This window comes from Stegostoma tigrinum, chromosome 26 (genome assembly GCF_030684315.1).
Source record: "Stegostoma tigrinum isolate sSteTig4 chromosome 26, sSteTig4.hap1, whole genome shotgun sequence".
Classification (NCBI taxonomy): Eukaryota; Metazoa; Chordata; class Chondrichthyes; order Orectolobiformes; family Stegostomatidae; genus Stegostoma; species Stegostoma tigrinum.
The window spans coordinates 45,766,445-45,786,526 of record NC_081379.1 but is presented as its reverse complement, the minus strand read 5'-3'; the positions used below and the strand labels follow the sequence as shown (position 1 = coordinate 45,786,526).

The window sequence follows — 20,082 nt, the reverse complement described above, 5'->3', positions numbered from 1 at the left end:
CTCCACACTGACAGTCCCCCCGAGGGTGGAATCAAATCCAGGTCCATGGTGCTGTGAGGCTGCAGTGCTAACCACTGAGCCACTGTGTTGCCCAGAATATATCGTGGGGAGCTTGTGCAATTCTCTGCCACAGAAAGCAGTTGAGGTCAAAACACTGAATACTTTCAAGGAGGAGATAGATATAGCTGTTAGGGCTAAAAGTATCAAAGGATACAGGGAGAAAACAACAGGGCATCGAGTCATGACCATATTCAATGGCAGAGCAAGCTTGAAGGGCTGAATGGCCTGTCCCTCTCAGTAGTATCATTAGTACTGTATCTGCCTGAACTGTGGTGACCAAGTGCTACAATTGACTTGAACTCAATCACATGACTTAAACATAGAAAACAAGTGCAGGAATAGGCTATTCGGCCCTTCGAGCCTGCACCATCATGGCTGATCATACAATCTCAGTATCCGATTCCCCTTTTCTCTCCATACCCCTTCACCCCTTTTGCCACAAGGGCCACATCCAGCCCCCTCTTGAATATATCTAATGAACTGGCCCCAACAGTTTTCTGTGGGAGAGAATTCCACGGGTTCACAATTCTCTGAGTGAAGACATCCTTCACCATCTCAGTCCTGAATGGCTTATTCAGGCCTATACTCAAATCGTCTCAGCTACAAAGACCACCATGCCATTAGCTTTCCTCATTGTCTGCTGCACCTGCATGCCAACCTTCAGTGACTATTCCACTATGACACCCGGGTCTCGCAGGACCTCACCTTTTCCTAAGCTGCCACCATCCAGATAATAATCTGCTTTCTTGTCTTTGAGACCAAAGTAGATAACCTCCCATTTATCTACATTATATTGCATTTGCCATGTATTTGCCCACTCAGCCAGTCTGTCCTTGCAGCCTCTTAGCATCCTCCTCACTGCACACACTGCCTCCCAGCTTAGTATCATCCTCAAATTTGGAAATACAGCATTCAATTCCTTCATCCACATCGTTAATGTATATTGTATCTGGGGTCCCAGCACTAAACCCTGCAGCAACCCACATGTCACTGCCTGCCACTCTGAAAACGACCTGTTCATTCCAACTCCAATACCATGAGCTTTAATTGTCCTTACTAACCACTTAAAGGCCAGAGATTGAATGGGGGCTGTAGTCAGAATCAATCTTTCTTCTCTGCTCCTCAGAAAACAATACCCAACCACCTTTGACATTTCTCACAGTGAGCAAGAAAATTCAACCTCTTACAACTGTAGAGAATATACAGATCAGGGAACGATAGCTGAGGGGACAGTGAGGTACAAAAATTCACAGTGAAGCCAACTATCAATATAAAATACAAAATGGAGAATTGACACTACAGTGATAAAACTTTTTGCCCTGAGCCCTGCTGAAGGCACCGCTGATAAATATTGCACCCAGTGCAGAGACAAGCTGAAGAAGATAACAGTCAGTAACATGTTAGCCAAACTCAAGAGAAGACAGGATGCTCTGGCCACGGACACCCGAAGGAAAGAAGGGGCAGTCAGCCAGAGTTCACTCTCCAGCTTGTTAACATGAGTATGGATGTGTTCGCTTAAGCAACCCCTTGTGGAGATTCAAACATCATATCTAGGCTGACACACCGTGTACGATGAACACAATGCTGCACTGCCAGAGGGGCCATTTTCCTTGGGAAAGTGGTACCTGTGAAATACTGATACACTGACATCCCCAAACGTTTGGGTGTGTACGGTACTAGCCCAGTGCAGACAGAGGAGCAGGAAGGCATTCCCATGTTTAGAGCCCCATATCCCAGGAAGGTTGCACTGGCTCTGCAGTGGGTTCAGAGGAGGTTCCTGAGAATGTTCCCAGGAATGGAAAGCTTAGCATATGAAGAACATTTGAGGAGTCATTGGAGTTTAGAGGATGAGAGGGGGAATCTAATTGAAACTTACAGAATAAAGAATGGCCTGGACTAAGTGGATGTTGGGAAGATGCTTCCATTGGTAGGACAGTCTAGGAACCGAGAGCACAGCCTTAGAGTAAAGGGAAGACCTTTTAGAATGGAGATAAGGAGAAACTTCTTCAGCCAGAGAGTGGTGAATCCATGGAATTCAGCACCGCAGAAGGCTGTGGAGGCCGGATCATTGAGTGCGTATAAGACTGAGATAGATAGGTTCTTGATTATCAAGGGGATCAAGGGTTACGGGGAGAAAGCAGGAGGATGGGGTTGGTCTGGAGAACTTATCAGCCATGACTGAATGGGCCAAGTGGCCTAATTTCTGCTCCTATATCTTATGGACTTATGGAGAGGTTGATTTTGAATGGCATCACTGAGGGACAGCATGTAGATTAGAATGATGGCGTTAGAGGCTTGAGAACTACAGAGGCAACCATGCAGGCAGTGGAGGAGCTATTCTATATGATGCTTTCACTATGTCTGGGTAGGTCAGATTAGACCAAAGCCACAAAATCCTGCTTAGATTGTTTCTTCCTAAGAAACGACAGAGTTTACCTTCTACGTAGTCAGCAAGGTCTCCTAGACATGAGATTTTGTCACTACTCCTTTCTCCAGACCAAAATGTAAAATTCCACTTGGAAACTCCTCCCTCGCTCTGTAATAGGAAATTCTATTTTCACAAAGAACTGGAGAAGCTCATCATTAAAGATAAAAGCCAGTGTCACCATTAGAATTTAGTTTAAACAGGATTTATTGTCTCTTTTTTCCCCACCTGGCCAACAGTGGGCTATACTTCAGAGGTAGTTTGTTGGCTATGAAGTGCCCGAGTTGACATGAAGTTATGAAAGGTGTTATCCAAATGCAACTCCCTCACATCTAGGCCACTTGCTAGAAGATGCAACAGCTCTGAACTCAGACACAGAAGCTTGTAACACTAGCATGTTGATTTTGCAAACAACTGTCTAGCCATCTATGGAGAAAGTTGGCACAAAAGGCTGTGCTATTGGACAGAACTCAGAGTACAGCCAGCAGGTAAACATCCATTCAACTGTAACACATTGGTCTCGCTTGTTTTCCAACTCGGTTCAGATTTGCAAAACAAATGGATGACTGAACTATCTACAAATAATCTCAAGCAGTCAAGATATTATCTTCCTGACAGCAAAGGGAGCTTGCCTCTGCATTCTGTGGATCAGGTGGTAAAAGCCTGTGGCACAGAATCTATAATGACATCCGCAGCAGACACAGTGAATTATAAATTTGCCATCACAGCGTGGTTAATTGTACAGCGACAGTAACAGCTCCATTTGACATGCTGGGTGCAGCCGGGCTTTCGTGCATAATTAACACGGATTGAGATAGCAATTCGATCGTGTCGAGTCTGCTTGGAAATGCTTGTAAAACAGAACAGTTGGGCCAGAGGCACTGCCAATCTTGGTTGGCAAATGAAGGAAAGATTTCACACTCTAAATGGACCTCCATTTACTCACACAGTTCTTTTAAACCTCATGCTTCCTCTTTGCTATTTCCTTTCTGCATTCCATGTGATAAAAAGGCTACATGGGAACAGCAGCAGTGTCACAAAGCAGCATGGGTAGAGTACATTACACCTTGTAAGGAATGAGTAGGGAAATTAGTCACTGTGGCCACGTATTATATATCTGCATGGAGGTCATGCTGCAACATCTACAGGACATTGGTTAGGACCACTTTTGGAATATTGTGTGCAATTCCGGTCTCCCTGCTCTCCGAAGGGTGTTGTGAAACTTGGAAGGGTTCAGAAAATATTTACAAAGACATTGCCAGGGATGGAGGGTTTGAGCTACAGGGAGAGGCTGAATAGGCTGGGGCTATTTTCCCTGGAATGTCGGAGGCTGAGGGGCGACCATATAGAGGTTTATAAAATCATGAGGGGCATGGAGAGGGTAAATAGACAAGGTCATTTCACCAGGATGAGGTGAGTCCAAAACTAGAGGGGTATATGCTTAGGATGAGAGGGGAAAGTTATAAAAGGAACCTCAGGGACAACCTTTCACACAGAGGGTGGTGTGTGTATGGAATGAGTTGCCAGAGGAAGTGGTGCAGGCTGGTACAATTACAACATTTAAAAGGCACCTGGATGGGTACATGGATAGGAATAGTTAGAGGGATACGGGCCAAATGCTGGCAAACGGGACTATGGATGAGTTGGACCGAAAGGTCTGTTTCTGTGCTGTATTGCTCTAGGATATCAATGCTATGTAGATCAACATCAATTGCTATTATGAGTCAACCACATTGCTGTCGGTCTGGAGTCACATTTGGCCAGACCCGGTAGGGACAGCGGTTTTCTTCCCTTAAGAACATTAGTAAACCAGATGGAGTTTCATGAAAATCAACAATGGACTCATGATCATCATCAGACTTTTAAATCCACATTTTTACTGAATTCAAATTCCACCATCTACCATGGCAGCATTCAAACCCAGGTCTCCAGAACATTACCCAAATCTCTGGATTATTTGTCTCGTGATAACACCACTGGGCTATTTGTCTTTCCTGCTCTGATTTGAAGTTTGCCTTATTAAATACAGTGCGCCGCTAAGTAATACAGCAGACTGAATTCAACAGGGATCTGTCATTACCTTTTCTAATGCTTGCTGCACAAACAAGGAGTTCAAGACAACAGCAGAGTATTGACACACAGCTCCCGACCACACGAGAACAGAAACTTGTCAAAGGAGAGTTAAACAAAACCCATTCGGCACCCTGCCCTTTCACTGGAGCAGTGAGAATCATTCTCCATTCTGTACAATACAACCATAAACTGACCCTCGAGGCAAGATCCTGGGCTGAACTGCTGGTAATAGCTCCTGCGTGGGATAATCCATCATCTCATTTAACTCTCTGTGATATCCCGTCACAGGCTGGTGGAATGACAGTGCTACTATGCAGTCAAGTGAAAGTAACACCATAAACGTACGCACAGCACAAGCTGATACCAGAACCCAAAGGTGAGCAGGGCAACCACTGAAGTCAGACTATCACAGTGATAATGGGAACTGCAGATGCTGGAGAATTCCAAGATAATAAAATGTGAGGCTGGATGAACACAGCAGGCCAAGCAGCATCTCAGGAGCACCCCTCTGATGAAGGGTCTAGGCCCGAAACGTCAGCTTTTGTGCTCCTGAGATGCTGCTTGGCCTGCTGTGTTCATCCAGCCTCACATTTTATTATCTCAGACTATTACAGTGTCTGCTTTCTATATAATCTATACAACCTGAACAGTCACCAGGACAAAGACAAAAAAATTCTCATAATTAACTGTGTCTAACAAAAAAAAGGGAAAGACTTACATTTATGTAGTGCCTTCCACAACCTCAGTACTTCTGAAAGCATATCACAGCCAAAGGTACTTTTGAAGAGCAGTCACTCTGTATATCGGAACCAACTTGAGCACAGCAAGATCCCATAAAGCACCGATGTAATAGCGGCCAAATAACCTGCTTCACTGGTGATGATTGGGGGATGATTGTTGGCCAGGGCAACAGGGAGAAGTTCTGCTCTCTCCTTCATTTTCCTGCTTATGATACTCCACATGAACATAGCTCATTGGCCAAAGTTTAGGGTTATCTGACCCAACTCCTTCTTGTGGCCCAGTCTCAGACTCAGTTTGTTCACATTCGTGCTGTAATTTTTCACATGTTCTGTGATTTAGTACTTCTGTCACTGTTAGAAATATAGGTCCCTTTAAGGGTCAAACCTGAATATCCCCAGAATTGATTGAGAGAAGGTAACTAGATGGTGTATTTACGATGTGGGGTGCACTTTTTGAAACAAAAAAGAAACAGCCAAACCAGGATGGGTATTAATAGGTCCAGGTAGCAGACCACAGATGGGGCCTTAATCCCTGACTGCCTGCCTCTCTTCCACAGTTCCATCTGTGTCTGTGCGTTCTTGGAGAGGGAGCACAGAGTGTCCACTGGCACCAGGCATCTCATTGTAACACCATGGGTGCATTAGTACCCCACCAACACCATTCTGATTTAACCCGCTAAATTTTCTTTATAATCTGGTTAACGTTACAATGGTCCTCGGTGTGCAGTTTCATTTTTAATTTGCTTTGTAATTTATAAAGAAGGCTGGGTTCTTCCCCACTTGGCCTGTGGACAGGGAAAGGGAAATGTGGAAACTTCTGTTTGTGCTAATCTGAACTAAAACCATTGTAAATCTATAAGTCTTTGGTCCCTAATGTATAAATGGATACCAATCTGTTCAACTACATCTCAATGAGATTATTTGCATGCACTTCTGCCTGTCCCCTATGTTCTACTGTTCGTAAACTCAAGTGTGTCCCACCAAAGTCTACAGCCCACTCATTTGCCAACCAGCTCTCTAATCTAGTCGGACTCCCTGTCAAATTAAACCTGGATATTAAAGCTCGCAACCTTGCGGCCATGATCTAATGAGTGAGCAGATAGAAGCGAGAGATCTTTATTACCTTCCTTGGGCTGTCAACATAGCTGGGAGTAACGGCGACGTTCGCTCCAGAGTGCAGGGTGCTGTCAGAGGCTGGGCCAGCACCTTTCCCTGAATGGACTGCTGCCTGCTGCTCCTCAAAGCTCCTAGGGGCCATTGGAAGGGAAATAAAACAGAAGGTAATGTAGCAGCAGTGATAAACTGAACCTTGCAGTTGCAATAACAGGGGATATGAGACAGGATACACTCCAGCATCACCGGGATCCCCTAACAAACAACAAGTGGGCTGCTCGCCTCTTCTCAGCTGACGCATTACGACCCAAGTCTAGACCAAATGGGACTTAAACCAGGGTCTTCTGATCCAGAAGTAGGGACACTACCACTGCATCACAGGAACCCAATAGAGCAGTTATGAAGAGGCTCTCACTGTAACTAAGTTCTATAGTGGCCGAAGACAGCAGCTCACCACCCCTTCCCCAGGGCAACTAGCAACGGGCAATAAATGCTGGTCCAGCCAGCGATGCTCACATTCCATGAGTGAATCTTCAATAAAAGGGCAGCACACTAAAAGTTAGCACTGCAGCCTCTCAGCGCCAGGGACCCGGGTTCAGTTCCACCCTCGGGTGACTTGTCTGTGCGGAGTTTGCAGATTCTCCCTGTGTCTGGTGGGTTTCCTCTGGGTGCTCCAGTTTCCTCCCACAGTCCAAAGATGCCTGGGCCAGATGGATTGGCCATGTTAAATTGCCCAATAGCGTCCTGGGATGTGTATGGTAGGTGGGTTAGCCATGGAAAATGCAGCATTACAGGGATAGGGTCGGCAAGTGACTCCACGTGGGATGTTCTTCAAAGAGTCAGTGTGGACACGTTGGGCTGAATGGCCTGTTTCCACACTGTAGGGATTCTATAAATCGGATACAAAAGACTTAGAATGAAAATCACTTTCAAAAATCACAATCCAGTTGTATTACTTTGCAGCTGGTGTTTTATTTACAATTTGTACCAGAGCAAAAGTCAAGTTTGAGGGGTAAAACTCAAGTCAGGTCTTGTGAAGTCAAGTGGGCAGATCAACTTTGGAATTCTTGACCTGAAGGGGCCATGGAAGCACAGATATTAAATTCATGACACAGACTGATAGATTTCTGACTACTAAAAGCATGAAGGGGCATGGGTTTAGTGCAGAAATCTGGCAGTGAAGTAGACTTCAGCTATGATCCACAATGGTGGAGTAGGTTCAAGGGGCTGAATGGTCTAGTCCTGCTGTTAGGTTCCTCACTGCAAACTACTCATAATGGTACTGATATGGTCCTGAATTCAGCAGGGTCTAGCTGTTCTGGGCTGGATTTCTAATGCTTACATGAGTAGACAGCAATTGTGAAAACAACACTCTCACGAACCTTACTCCCAAAACAAGGCAAATGAAAAATGAAAGATTTCTGGCATTGGCTCTTTTACAAGATCGACTATTACCTGAATTTTCATTCATTCACAGAGCATGGCATGCTGGCCATATATTGCCCATCCCTAGTAGCTCTTGAGAAGGTGGTGGCGATCTGCCTCCTTGAACTGCTGCAGTCCTCCTGCTGTGGGTTGACAGAGTACCCCTCTGTGGGATCCCACTGAGGAATACAGATTGAAATCTCCTACGTTATTCCTTAGGGGGGAATTGCGGGATTGTGATCCAGCAACAGTGAAGGACCGGCAATATATTTCCAAGTCAGGAGGGTGAGTGGCTGGGAAGGGAACTTGCAAGTGGTGCTGGTCCTAGGAATATTCTATCCTTCTCCTTCCAGATGGAAGTGGTCACGGGTTTGGAAGGTGCTATCTGAGGACCTTTGCTGAATTTCTGCAGAGCATCTCATAGACAGTATATGCACTGCTACTGAACGTTGGTGATGGCAGTGAATATTTGGTATTACTGTATTTGTAGTACATATTTTTCAAAAATCCACAACTTGCCCAGCTCGGGAATCTCCACTAAAATGGCAGGTTCTGTTTGATATCCCAATCCTTCAGTGTAAAACAAACCCTCTCTGTTTTCACCCTGCCAAAAACTTTCCAGGTTGCTTTGGTTCACATTCTGTCTGTGAAAACGTCGGAGATCTCAATTTGTACTCCTCAGTGGGGTCCCACAGATCAAAAAATCCTCATCGCCAACTGGGCTGAAACATGGAACTAACCGGGAGGGAACAGATTAAAAAAAGTTAAACAATCCGGAGGGTTAATCCAAATAAAATGTGGAATAAAAACCTCTGAGCAATTCAGAGAGAAGAGTGAATTAAGCGGATGTGTTTACTGGAGACTATGTAATGAAGCAGATCACCCTGAATGAGGTCTCAATTACAACTGAATGAAGACCGGCATTTCTGACATGCTTTCTCCTCAGTGTATATTCAACCGGGTTAATGATTCCCACTTCGCTCAAACCCCAAATAGAGGTTAAAGCTCCCTTTCACGGCAAGAGCAGTGAGCTTTCTGAGGTAGGAAAGGAGCAAGGGAGAGAGGGAGAAAAGTGCTGAGGGAGAGAAAGACAGAGGGAGGGATGAAGGAATGAAGAGAGAGAGAGGGAGAGAGAGAGGGAGAGAGATGGAGAGAGCAAGGGAGAGAATTATAATCTAACGGCTTCTTCAGTCACAGAGGAACTCATGATGAATGATGTGGAACTGACCACTCAGAGCAAAGGAGGTCTCACCTCTGGTTAGCTTCCATCTCCAGCAAGGCCGACAATGCTGATGTTCCCTTCTTCCCAACAGATGGACCTGCTGGTTCAGTGGGATAGTTTGAGAGGGGCCCGGTCACCTGCAGCCCTTTAATGGGAGCCCCCTTCTGAAAGATGAATTGCAAAAACCACATGGATTAAACAAACCTTCAGCATCACGTTCATGGCCAGCTGAAAGCCAATTATAAGATCATTAGATATTGCAGCAGAATTAGGCCATTCGGCCCATCATGTCTGCTCTACCATTCGATCATGGTTGATATGTTTCTTGAACCTATTCTCCTGCCTTCTCCCTGTAACCCTTGCTCCCCTTACTAATCAGGAATCTATCTCTGTTTTAAATACACTCAATTACTTTGCCTCCAGTCTTTCTGAGGCAGTAAGTTCCACAGATTCACTATCTTCTTGCTGAAGAAATCCCTCCTCATCTCAGTTTACTCTGAGGCTGTGCCCTAGAGGCACACTAGTGGAAACACCATCCCCATATCCACTCTATCCAGGTCTCTCAGTTTCTGTAAGTTTCAATCAGATCTCCCTTCATCCTTCTAAACTCTATTAAGTACAGACCCAAAGTCCTCAACCATCCTCATAGGACAAGCCCTTCGTCTCTGGGATAATTCTTGTAAACGTCCTTTGGACCCCCCCCCTCCAAAGCCAGCAGATCCTTCCTTCAACATGGGGCCCAAAACTGCTCATTATATTCCAAATGCAGCCCGATCAGAGCCTTGTACGGCCTCAGCAGTACATTGCTTTCTTGCAGGCTAAACCTCCTGAAACGAACGCCAACATTGCATTTCCTTTCTTAACCGCCAACATGTTAACCTTAAGAGAATCCTGACCTAGCCCAGAAGTCCCTTTCTGCTTCACATTTCTGAATTTAGAAATTGGCCTACGTCTCTATTCTTCCCATCGAAGTGCATAACCTCATAGCTTCCCACATTGTATTCCATCTGCCAGTCCTTTGCCTACTCTCTTAGCCTGTCCAAGTTCTTCCGCAGCCTCCCCACTTCCTCAGCACCTGACCCTCCACCTACCTTTGCGTCATCTGCATACTCAGCAGCAGTTCCTTCGTACAGATTGTTAAACAGTGTGACGTAAATAACGTGGTGCCAACACTGACCCCTGCACAGCTCCAGTCGTCACTGCCTGCTATCCCTCCTCAGAATTGATGGGAAAAAGTTGATTTTTATGCAGAAGATAGGGTGTTGGGGCATGGGGTAAGGAGTAAATGATAGGTGGGGATACAGCCCAAAGAGAGAAGAGCATTGGACAAAGGAATGGTTAACAATCTGGTTGGGAGGATGAATAGTTATTCATGGGGACTGTTAGTGGCTAATAATAGGCTAACAACAGACTCTGTGATAATAAGGCCCGATGTGTAGGAGTAGGGGTAAGGATGAGGGAGAACTCAAGCCGAAATGGTGTTGAACTTGATACTGAGTCCAGAAGGTTACAGAGTGCCCAAGCAGAAAATGAAGGGTTGCTCTTCCATGCTGCACTGAGCTTTGCTGGAGCATTGCCACAAGCCTGAGACAGAGATGTTGGCCAGGGAACAGGGGTGCCATGTTGAAGCAGCAGGCAACTGGAAACTCAGGATCGTTTTTGTGGACAGATCATATCACCCTATCTTCTCCACATAAACCAAAATTTTCATAGCTACCATCAGTTCTGAGGAAGGGACACTGGACCTGAAACGTTAACTCTGATTTCTCTTCACAGATGCTGCCAGACCGCTGAGCTTTTCTAGCTATTTCAGTTTTTGTTGGGCAATGTTAATCCCTTTCCTCCCTAACGAAATGGGATAAGTGGCTCTCAAATCCATGGAGTAGTAAAGAACTGACAAAAGCTCATTCAGTCAGAGCAATGCTGGGGGCAGCTGCCAAACATTAACACAGCACGCCCCAGTCAGGTCATTTACACACTCCACTGTCTGGCTCACCCGGACGACAATAAGGGGTGTCCTCCCCGGACAGTAATAAGGGGTGTCCCCCGGATAGTGCGACAGCACACTCACCCGGATGATTCGGTCTGAGCGATGGCGTCTCCGGATTCGGTTCAAACCTTCCACGAAGCGAATGAAGCCATCCAGGAGCTGCCACTCCTCCTGGTCGGAACGGAGCTTCTCTCCGTAAACATCGCAGCGGCTCTCTCCCTCCATGATCCGCTTGGTAGCCGTGACACAGGCCGGCAGCAGCAGGAACCTTGTTCTCCAGAACTTCAGGGATTCTATCAGGCTGGGAAACAAACAAATTGAAAACAGGGAGATTTACGCATCGCTACCAGGGTGTCACTTACTTCGAGCACAACTTGCATTGAAGTCGCATTTTTATTAAAGCAAACTACCCAGAATGCTTCACAGGAGCGCTGCCAGATAAAATCTGATGCAGAGATGATAGAGAAATGAGTGGTCAAAGACTTGGGTCAGAGACTTTTTTTTAAACAAGAGCATCTTAAAGGCAAGTTCCTCTCCAAGCCACTCTCCACCCTGACTTGGAAATAGATTACTGCTCCCTGAGTGTCGCTGGGCCAGAATCCTGGAATTCCCTGCCTCATGGTATTGTGGGTCAACTCACAGCAACATGAACTGTGGCCGTTCAAGATGGCAGCTCACCACCACCTTCTCAAGGGGTAACTGGGGATGGGCAATAAAATGCTGGTCTAGCCAGTGACACCCACATCCAAGAGGAAAATAAAATGGAGGATAGCAAGGTGGAAAGGTTGAGAGAGGGAATTCAAGAGCTTAAAGTCGAGACGGTGTAAGGAACGGCCACCAATGATGGCGCAATTAAATGGAGCGGGTGGAGAGGCAGGAGAATGTCTCAATGAAATGTTCTCTTGAAGGTGGTTGGAGGTCCGCAGAGAAAAATAAAGTGGGAGAGAATGTCAGTTAAGAGGTCACAATAGGCAGATGTGGAGATCTGGGAGACTTGTATAGATACAGGAGAGTGCACAGCTAGGGAGGGGAGAGGCCACAGAGATTTGGATGAACTCCAAACAACAGAGGCTGCCAGGCGGACTGTCGGCCGAGGGATCACTGGAATAGACAAGGCCGGAGGCGAGTGGTATATCACAGATGAAGGGCACAAGCAAATATGTCCTTGTTATTGAGATTTCTAATCTTGGCCTGGTCTCCAGTTGACTCCTACTTACACACAGGAACTCTCACACAGAAGGTAGCTCTGAAAAGTCTCCCACTCTAAGTCTGCAGTTGGCATCTACAACGTTCTCCAGCGTCCTTCTCTCAGTGGGAGTCTGGCACTTTGCTGCATCCTTTTACCCGTGCGGGAGGTTCATGCTTTACAGCAGGACAACTTTCACCCATCATCGGTGGGTCTGACAGAGCAACCAGAACCCTCGAGGGAGCTCAGAGACGGCAAGGTGGCCAGGAGTGGGATGAGGGGGAAGGGACGTACCTGAAATCCTCGGATCCCGAAGAGCAGATGTACTGATCCAGGTAATTCCACTTGTACTCTTCCAGCCGCTCATGTGAGAACTCCACCCAGCACGACACAAACTCAGTACTGGAATGTGGTGGGCACAGGCTGTAGGTGTACTGGATCTGAGCGGACTCGTATGGGTACCTGAAACCAGACAAAAAAATATAGCCGTTCTCAGTCAGTGACAGCCCCTGTGCGATGCCTTCACCCTTGTCAGTTTCTGCAATCTCTTCTTTCCTGTCTCCCCCCAGCCTCCACCCCTCCTGCAGCATTGAGGGGATCTCCAGGGCAGCCTGCTTTTCAGAACCACGGGCCAAATCCTCCCATTGGCAGAGACTGGATGTACAACTCCAGGTGTGGGGAGCCTGAAGCACAGACCCACTTGGGAATGGTCCAGGAAGGTTCAACTTCCGCCGGGGAATTTCCCAGCTCCCTGGAACACGCCATGAAAATCGGTGGCTCGGAATGAGAGACACATGGCTTGGAGGTACGTACCTGGGCCCTTACCCAGGGAACTCCGTACAGTTGTGGGCGCCATATCAAAGGCGGCATGTGAATGTATTGGAGAAAGCACAGAGTGAATGGTTTCAGGAATGAGAACCTTCTGTGCGAAGGATAGATTGAAGAATGTAGGACTGTTCCCTTTAGAAAGGAGGCTGCGAGGAGAGCTGATGGGGCTTCTCCAAAATCACCAGGGAGAAACGGTTTGTGTTCATAAATAAAAATGATCAACAAGGCATAGATTTAAAGTGACATGTGAAAGAAGCAAATGGTGATGAAAGAAAGTTGTTTTTTACACCACAAATAGTTAGGGTCTGGAATGCACTGTAGGAAATGTGTTCAATTGATGCATTCAAAAGGGGTACTGGATGTCTATTTGGATAGAAGGGGTGTGCAAGGGTGAGGGGAGAAAGCAAGAGATAGGTGTTAGGCAACAGAACCACTATAGGCATGATGAGCCAACCGGCCTCCTTCTGTGCTGTAACAAATCTTTGAAATGTTGGTCAGGTTAAAACTGAGGCTAATATCATTTTTCTGAAGAAGGGTCTAGGCCTGAAACGTCAGCCTTCCTGCTCGGCCTGCAGTGTTTATCCAGCTCCACACCTTGTTATCTCTAACACCTGGGGAACTGCTCAAATGAATAGATACCCCTCTGTCACTCACAATCAGGGCTCCCTCACTCTGAACCAGCTAACCCTACCGACCATCTGGCCACCCCGTGCCCCTCACCTGCAAAACCTCTCCCCACCCCCAGCTAACCTCACTACAACACCCACCAACCCCCCCACTTGATGCTGGGTGAATAAATGTGGGAGTGCCCTGAGTTGGCATGGAGGGTAATGGGGGGGGGGGGGGGGGGTTTTGTTGGGTTGGTTCGGGAGACATGAAAGGTGGCACAGGGAATGGGTGGGGGCAGGGATGGGGTTTGATGTGGGAGGGCTAGACCATCCAAAAGAGAACGGGAGAACGGGCAACGGTATCTCAAAGTGCTGAGCAGGGCTTTTACCCAGCCTGCCCCGACACTCGACAGGGCCTGTGGTCACCTTCAAACGGGGAGCAGTCAGCCTGATGCTAAGTTGTGAATTGTGACGTAATATGCCTTTAAGGGAGATCAGCTGTATCCTGGTTCTCTTGAGGACAGGTGTTGAAAAGCTGGTGCAAAGGTATCTGCGCCATGGAAACCGAGTAAATAACTTCGGGTTTTTTTTCAAATAAGGCAAAGGAGGGTGGAGTCAGGCTCACACACTGCCAGGTTTTAGTTTTGCTTTTAGTGTTGAAGTTGGGGTTTTTGGGAGTTGCAGGTGCCAGATACAGCACTCTCTCTGCTGTTACAAAAAGCTTGAGTTCTCTGCTGCTAGATTCATTCTGTCAGCGTTCCTTCTCCAGGACTGGAGACAGCAAGTAATGGAAATGTTTTGCTGAATTTGAGTGCATTTATGGGATGCTGTTATATTGGAACACTTGATTAGTCATTAAATAATATTATTTTCTTAAGTATTTTGATAGAGTTAAAGTTATGCCAATTCCTTTCTTTTCTGTTTGTATTTTAACTGTGGATCTTCTTTTATTCATTTGAGAGATGTGGGTGTTGCTGGTTGGACCAGCATTTCTTGACCTTCCCTGATTGCCCTTGGGAAGGCAGTGGTGAGTTGCCTTCTTGAACTGCGGCAGTCCACCTGCTGCGTTGACCCACAATGCCATGAGGGAGGGAATTCCAGAATTGTGAGCCAGTGACAGTGAAGGAATGGTGACATATTTCCAAGTCAGGGTGGTGAATGGCTTGGAGGGGAACCTGCAAGGGGTAGTGTTCCCATATACTTGCTGCCCTTGTCCTTCTAGATGTAAGTGGGGTTGTGGGTTTCGAAGGTGTGGTATAAGAATAAAGTGTGTTTTTCTTAAAGTCTAGTAGTTTGACCAATCAAATCACATCCAGAACACAGATCGGTACAGAGATAATGGGAACTGCAGATGCTGGAGATTCCAAGATAATAAAATGTGAGGCTGGATGAACACAGCAGGCCAAGCAGCATCTCAGGAGCACAAGATCGGTACACTTGCTTTTAAATAAGAGAAAAGTTAGGATCTAGGCTCTCTCCTTGATATGCTTTGAGGGGGTTTGGTCTGGTCCATAACAGTATACCTCCCCAGAATGAATGCAGCACTACAAGAGGCCACTTATAACAAAATAGGCAGCTTGTGACTCCAGAGGCCTGCTTCAGCGGTGAATTTCTGACTTCTCATTTTGAAACTGTGTCCCCTTGTTCCAGATTCCCTCACTGGGTTCATCCTCCAGCAGCCATTCAATCAAGACAGCTCAATAAGACCACCTCTCATTCTTCTAAGCTTCTACTAGTCTTGGAGTAATTTGTTCAACATCTCCTCAAGAGATAACCCTTTGTCCAAGGAATCAGCTGAGTGAGCCTACTCTGAACTGTTTCCAATGCAAGTACATCCCTGCAATAACTAAGGAGACCACAGTATCGTCTCACCTATGGCCTGCACGGCTGGAGCAAGACTTCTCAATGTTAATAAGCTATCCTCTTTTGTGATAAAGGCTAACATCCTATTTGACTTTTTAACTACTTGCTATCCCTGTTGTTAACTTTCTGTGATTCTTGTTCAAGGCATCCCTCTGTAACACAGTGCTCTGCAGTCTCTCACCATTTACATTGTATTCTATTAATCTTCCTGTGTTAGGACACAGCCTCATATTTTCTCACATTATACGCCACCATTTCCCCACTCACTTAACCCAGCTCTGACCCTTTGCCCAAACTTGCTTAGTTACCTGTCTTTGCAAACTGGCTTCAAAAAACTCAGTCCCTTCATCCAGGCCATTGATAAACAGTGTAAATAGTCAAGCCACTAACTGAATCACAGAACTGTTATGGTGTAGAAAGAGGCCATTTGGCCCATTGTGCTTGTAGCATTCTACTATTTACAGATTGCCAAATGGTGAACACCAAACTAGTTACAAATGGCCATTTATCCGTCGCCTGTCAACTAGCCAGTCCTCTATCCATGCTAATATCTCATCATTAATTTCACCAGCAGCATAGCTAAACCACAAGGGAAGGGAAAGGAAAGAACAGGAGACCATGTAATGAAAGGGGATAGGTAGTGTACACTTCAGTGACTGCAAAGCGCTTTGGGATATCCTGAAAAGGTGCTACTTAAATGCAATTTGTCTCGCTCTTTTCTTTTTAGATACACAAATATGGTACTGTCTTGCCATGTAAGGCAGCAGCCCTTGTGAGAACGAGGGGAATGCTCTACTCAGACCTGCTTCCGCCTGCTAAGGGATTAATATCCACTTTACAGACCAGGATAAAAGCATCTGGTGCTGACAAATGACATCAGCACACTGTAACCCTGAGCTGCCCACTTTAAAATCTCCAGTCCTGCTCATATTTTCCAATCTGATTTTGTGCTCGCCTTTTACTTTGCAGAAGACATAAGAAAGGATGGGGTAAAGAGCCCACCCCCATCCTGGGTGAAATTAGCCCAGCAAAATAAATAAATGACAGGGCTGGGCTTGCTGCCTCGCACTTACTTTGGGAGGTAGCGGGTGACGGTTATGATCTTGTCCTTTAAGCAGACTTTATGAAAAGTGCGGCCCATGCTCAGCCAATAGGCAGTCTCCTCCTCCTCCAACTTGTTCCGGGATACCAGGCCTGCAGACATGAGGATTACATGGGTCATGAACAGGCATTTCACACCTAAAGCAAACACAGCAAGTGCAGGAGGAACTCAGCAGGTCTGGCAGCATCTGAGGAGAGAGAAATGGACCTAAAGTTTGTCATATCAAATGTAAAGCGCTGTCTCTCTCACCACAAAACAGACCTGTTTTGTTGGTACAGTTTTTGTTTCAGATTTCCAGCATCTGCAGTATTCAAAATTTTATTTCATCTGGAAGGATTCCTTTGATCAAGTGCAGTGTGTCTTAATTTGTGGAGAAATCCCACTATCGTTCTGGCTGGGCCCAGGGGATCTATGCAATGAGGTCTACCACACAGACCGGTCACAGTCCGGAGACTGATGGTGGCCATGAGAAGGTGGAGACCTAGATTTACTGTCAGTGTACACGCTGACTTTCAACTTATAGCTCAGCATTACACTTACCCCCTCTGACACAGGGGCTTGGAAGTCAGTGGATTAAACACTTGCCTTTTACCCCATAACAATCCCCAGTGATGACTGAATCCCTAGAGTGTGGAAGCAGGCCATTCGACCCATTCAGTCCTCACTGACCTTTTGAAGAGCATCCCAGCCAGGCCCGCCCCACCAACCCTATCCCTGTAATCCTGCATTTCCCAGGTCTATCCACCTATCTTGTGCATCTTTGGATTGTGGGAGGAAACCGGAGCAACTGGAGAAAACCCTCACAGATATGGGGAAAATGTGCCAACTCTGCACAGACATGCCCAGGGGTGGAATTGAACCCGGGTCCCTGGTGCTGTGAGGCAGCTGTGCTAACCACTGAGCCACTGTGCCACCCCAACGATGGTCTTAGAAGCGGAGTCAATCTTGTAGCTACCTCTGATCCTGTTGCACTGTTCATTGAGATTACAACTGAACAGTAGCTCTCTAACACTGTCACCTTTCCCCCATGTCATCATTCAGGATCATCTCTGCCCAACATTTTTAAGGGTCTGAGCTGGATTTAGTTTCCATTCCCACTCGGTGCAAACGTCCAGGGCTTGGCTTTTCAAAGTGTGCCGGGCAACTTGGCACCTCAGGGGATGGCAGCCAGGAGAAGCTACTGGAATGTAGCAAGGGCAGCTGACTGAGTCTGAGTTGGCCCTGTCCCTGACCAGGAGCACTCTGTACAACCATAGTGCGAAAAATTCAATGTGCTTTCACCAAATGGAGTCAAGGCAAGGCGGGGGGGGGGGGGGGGGGGATCCATTACCGCTGTAACAACACAACAGCCATGGGCACAAATGCTCGGTGCAGTGTGCCAGGAGTGGTTTAAAATACCCACCCATACCCCCACAGAGGGTGGGTGAAACCCTGGAGTGGCACTCGAGGTGGCAGGGAGGAGATGGTACCAAATCTGCGAGAGATGCCCCCAACCTGCAGCAGTGATGCAGAGGATGGGTTAATGAAGTGATGGGCATGGGTCATCCCAAACAGAACAGCAGTACTCTCATGCCCCAGCCTTAAAATGGAGGAGGTTCACAGGAATAGCCGCTGTGCGGGCTCATGATGGTGATACCACCAACAGTCGCAAAAATGTTGAGGTTCCTGTAACCGTTCCTGTTTCTTTGTGCTGAATTCCCTCCTGTGAAAACCGGGTCCGGGTCCCAACTCATCTCCTGCAGTCCAGCCCAACAATTATCCTTTACGATTAAACTCAGGCACCGAAGGCTATTGGGCAGTTCAGCACATCACAGTCAGTCTAGCACCCTCTCACAGATACACACAGGGGAGAAACTCGACTGGCCACCCAGGGGGAACTGAACACTCCACTGACACCAGACACAAACCTACCAAACACTAGGCTCCTCACCTCGTGTGTAGAGGGGGCTACTGCTGAGTGGTGCAGAGGCTGCAGTACTCGATAGCTTGATCTTGCTCTGGACAATGATCTGATAGCCCTGCATGAGGCGCTGGCAAATAAACTCCTCAAATACCTGCTGGGCTGTCATGACAGGTCCATCCTCATCTCTCCTGTAAACCAGCAGAATACACAGGTCAGAAAAATGATTCCCCTTTGCTCTCTCCTTCAGGCTAACAGGGAGAATTACTTCATTCTCTTCATGGAGTAGCAAGTGTCCAGCTCCAGCCTGTATATCATCATGGAAACTTACCTCTCACAGCAGAATCCTGGCCCAAACCTGCCCAGTCTGTTGTAATGGAGTGTTTAGGTAACCAGACTATCCCTGTTCTAAGGGAAACCTGCAATATTGCAGCAGCGAGAATTCAGAGAATGAGCTTCCGTCCCTTTTATATTTCAGCAATCCCTCCTGTTTTGTACTTTGTAAATTTGGCACAACTTCCTGCATCACCGCAAAGCAATAGCACTGAATAGTGTGTTTAACCAGACTGCATGTGGTTCCCTCCTCAAATCAGACAGACCCCCTCCCCCACACCCTCTAAAAACCAGTCAGACCCCACTCTCAACCCGAACCAGCCCTGTTACCGCCTGTTCAGCCAGGCTTACATTTATATAGCTACCTACCACATTGTGAGGAGATCCTGAGGAGGTACCTCCAACAATGCTGCACTCTCTCAGCACTGCATGGCTGTTACCAGGCTGCACCTCTGATCAGCTTTAACCCGAAATCGGGACCTTCAGGGCTGGAGACTACCCAGGGGGCCACAGCGGAGGTGGTGAACATAACCCCGGCTGAGCTACTGGCTGGGCATCACAAAGGCTGACACAGCACCCCACCCCCACTTCCCAGATGGTAGTCTCTGTGATGACTGTATTGTTGTAACAGGGTCTAGGCAGGCAGGAGAGGGCCCCATTACCGCACAAAGTGCTCTTTCTTTCTACTAGTCTGATGATAGCTGTCATTGCATGTTGTTTCAGACATTCCTGTGGCTGTTCTACGAGGTGGTCAGTCAGTGGTAGGGTACAGTCAAACCCAGCTTGAGAATTTCACTTTGTTCCTTCCAGTGCCCCTGCACTGAGGATTAATCACATTCACTTCTATCTCCTGCAAGGTTTCAACTTGGAAATTTTCTACCCTTTTCCAATCCAGGCAGCTGAGAACCAACAGTAGCTAGCGGGTGCAGATGGAAGCTCCCTTGATGCTGTCTGAACCACGTATGGACCTCCGAGGGCAGTGTGCTCCCCTCTGCCCGATGGCAGAATGTCCCAAAGCAGCTTGTAAGCTCTCAGAAACACGGAGTACGATCGTGCAGGTTTCAGAGCCCAGTCCGCACTCAAACTGAAATCACCTGCCTCTGGATCAGCCCCAAATCCACAGTCCCACCATGGGATCACCCACCAATTCTGAAGAGGACCTCCTCCCGAAATATTGGCTTCTCTTTTGTTCCCATGATGCTCGCTTATCTTGA

At 47.0% G+C, this 20,082-nt stretch overlaps 1 protein-coding gene across 4 annotated transcripts in view; it reads right to left on the bottom strand.

Annotated features, from left to right (window-relative positions):
* The window catches only part of depdc5 (DEP domain containing 5, GATOR1 subcomplex subunit), a 177,219-nt gene that overhangs the window by 46,889 nt on the left and 110,248 nt on the right, over positions 1-20,082 (bottom strand). For all 4 annotated transcript variants that reach the window (XM_048556254.2, XM_048556255.2, XM_048556256.2 and 1 more), the window contains 6 exons: positions 18,566-18,726; positions 16,607-16,727; positions 12,529-12,696; positions 11,130-11,349; positions 9,089-9,222; positions 6,422-6,545 (listed from right to left, as the gene is read on the bottom strand). In XM_048556254.2, coding sequence (XP_048412211.1) covers positions 6,422-6,545; positions 9,089-9,222; positions 11,130-11,349; positions 12,529-12,696; positions 16,607-16,727; positions 18,566-18,726 — 928 coding nt within the window. The remainder of the gene's footprint in view (positions 1-6,421; positions 6,546-9,088; positions 9,223-11,129; positions 11,350-12,528; positions 12,697-16,606; positions 16,728-18,565; positions 18,727-20,082) is intronic.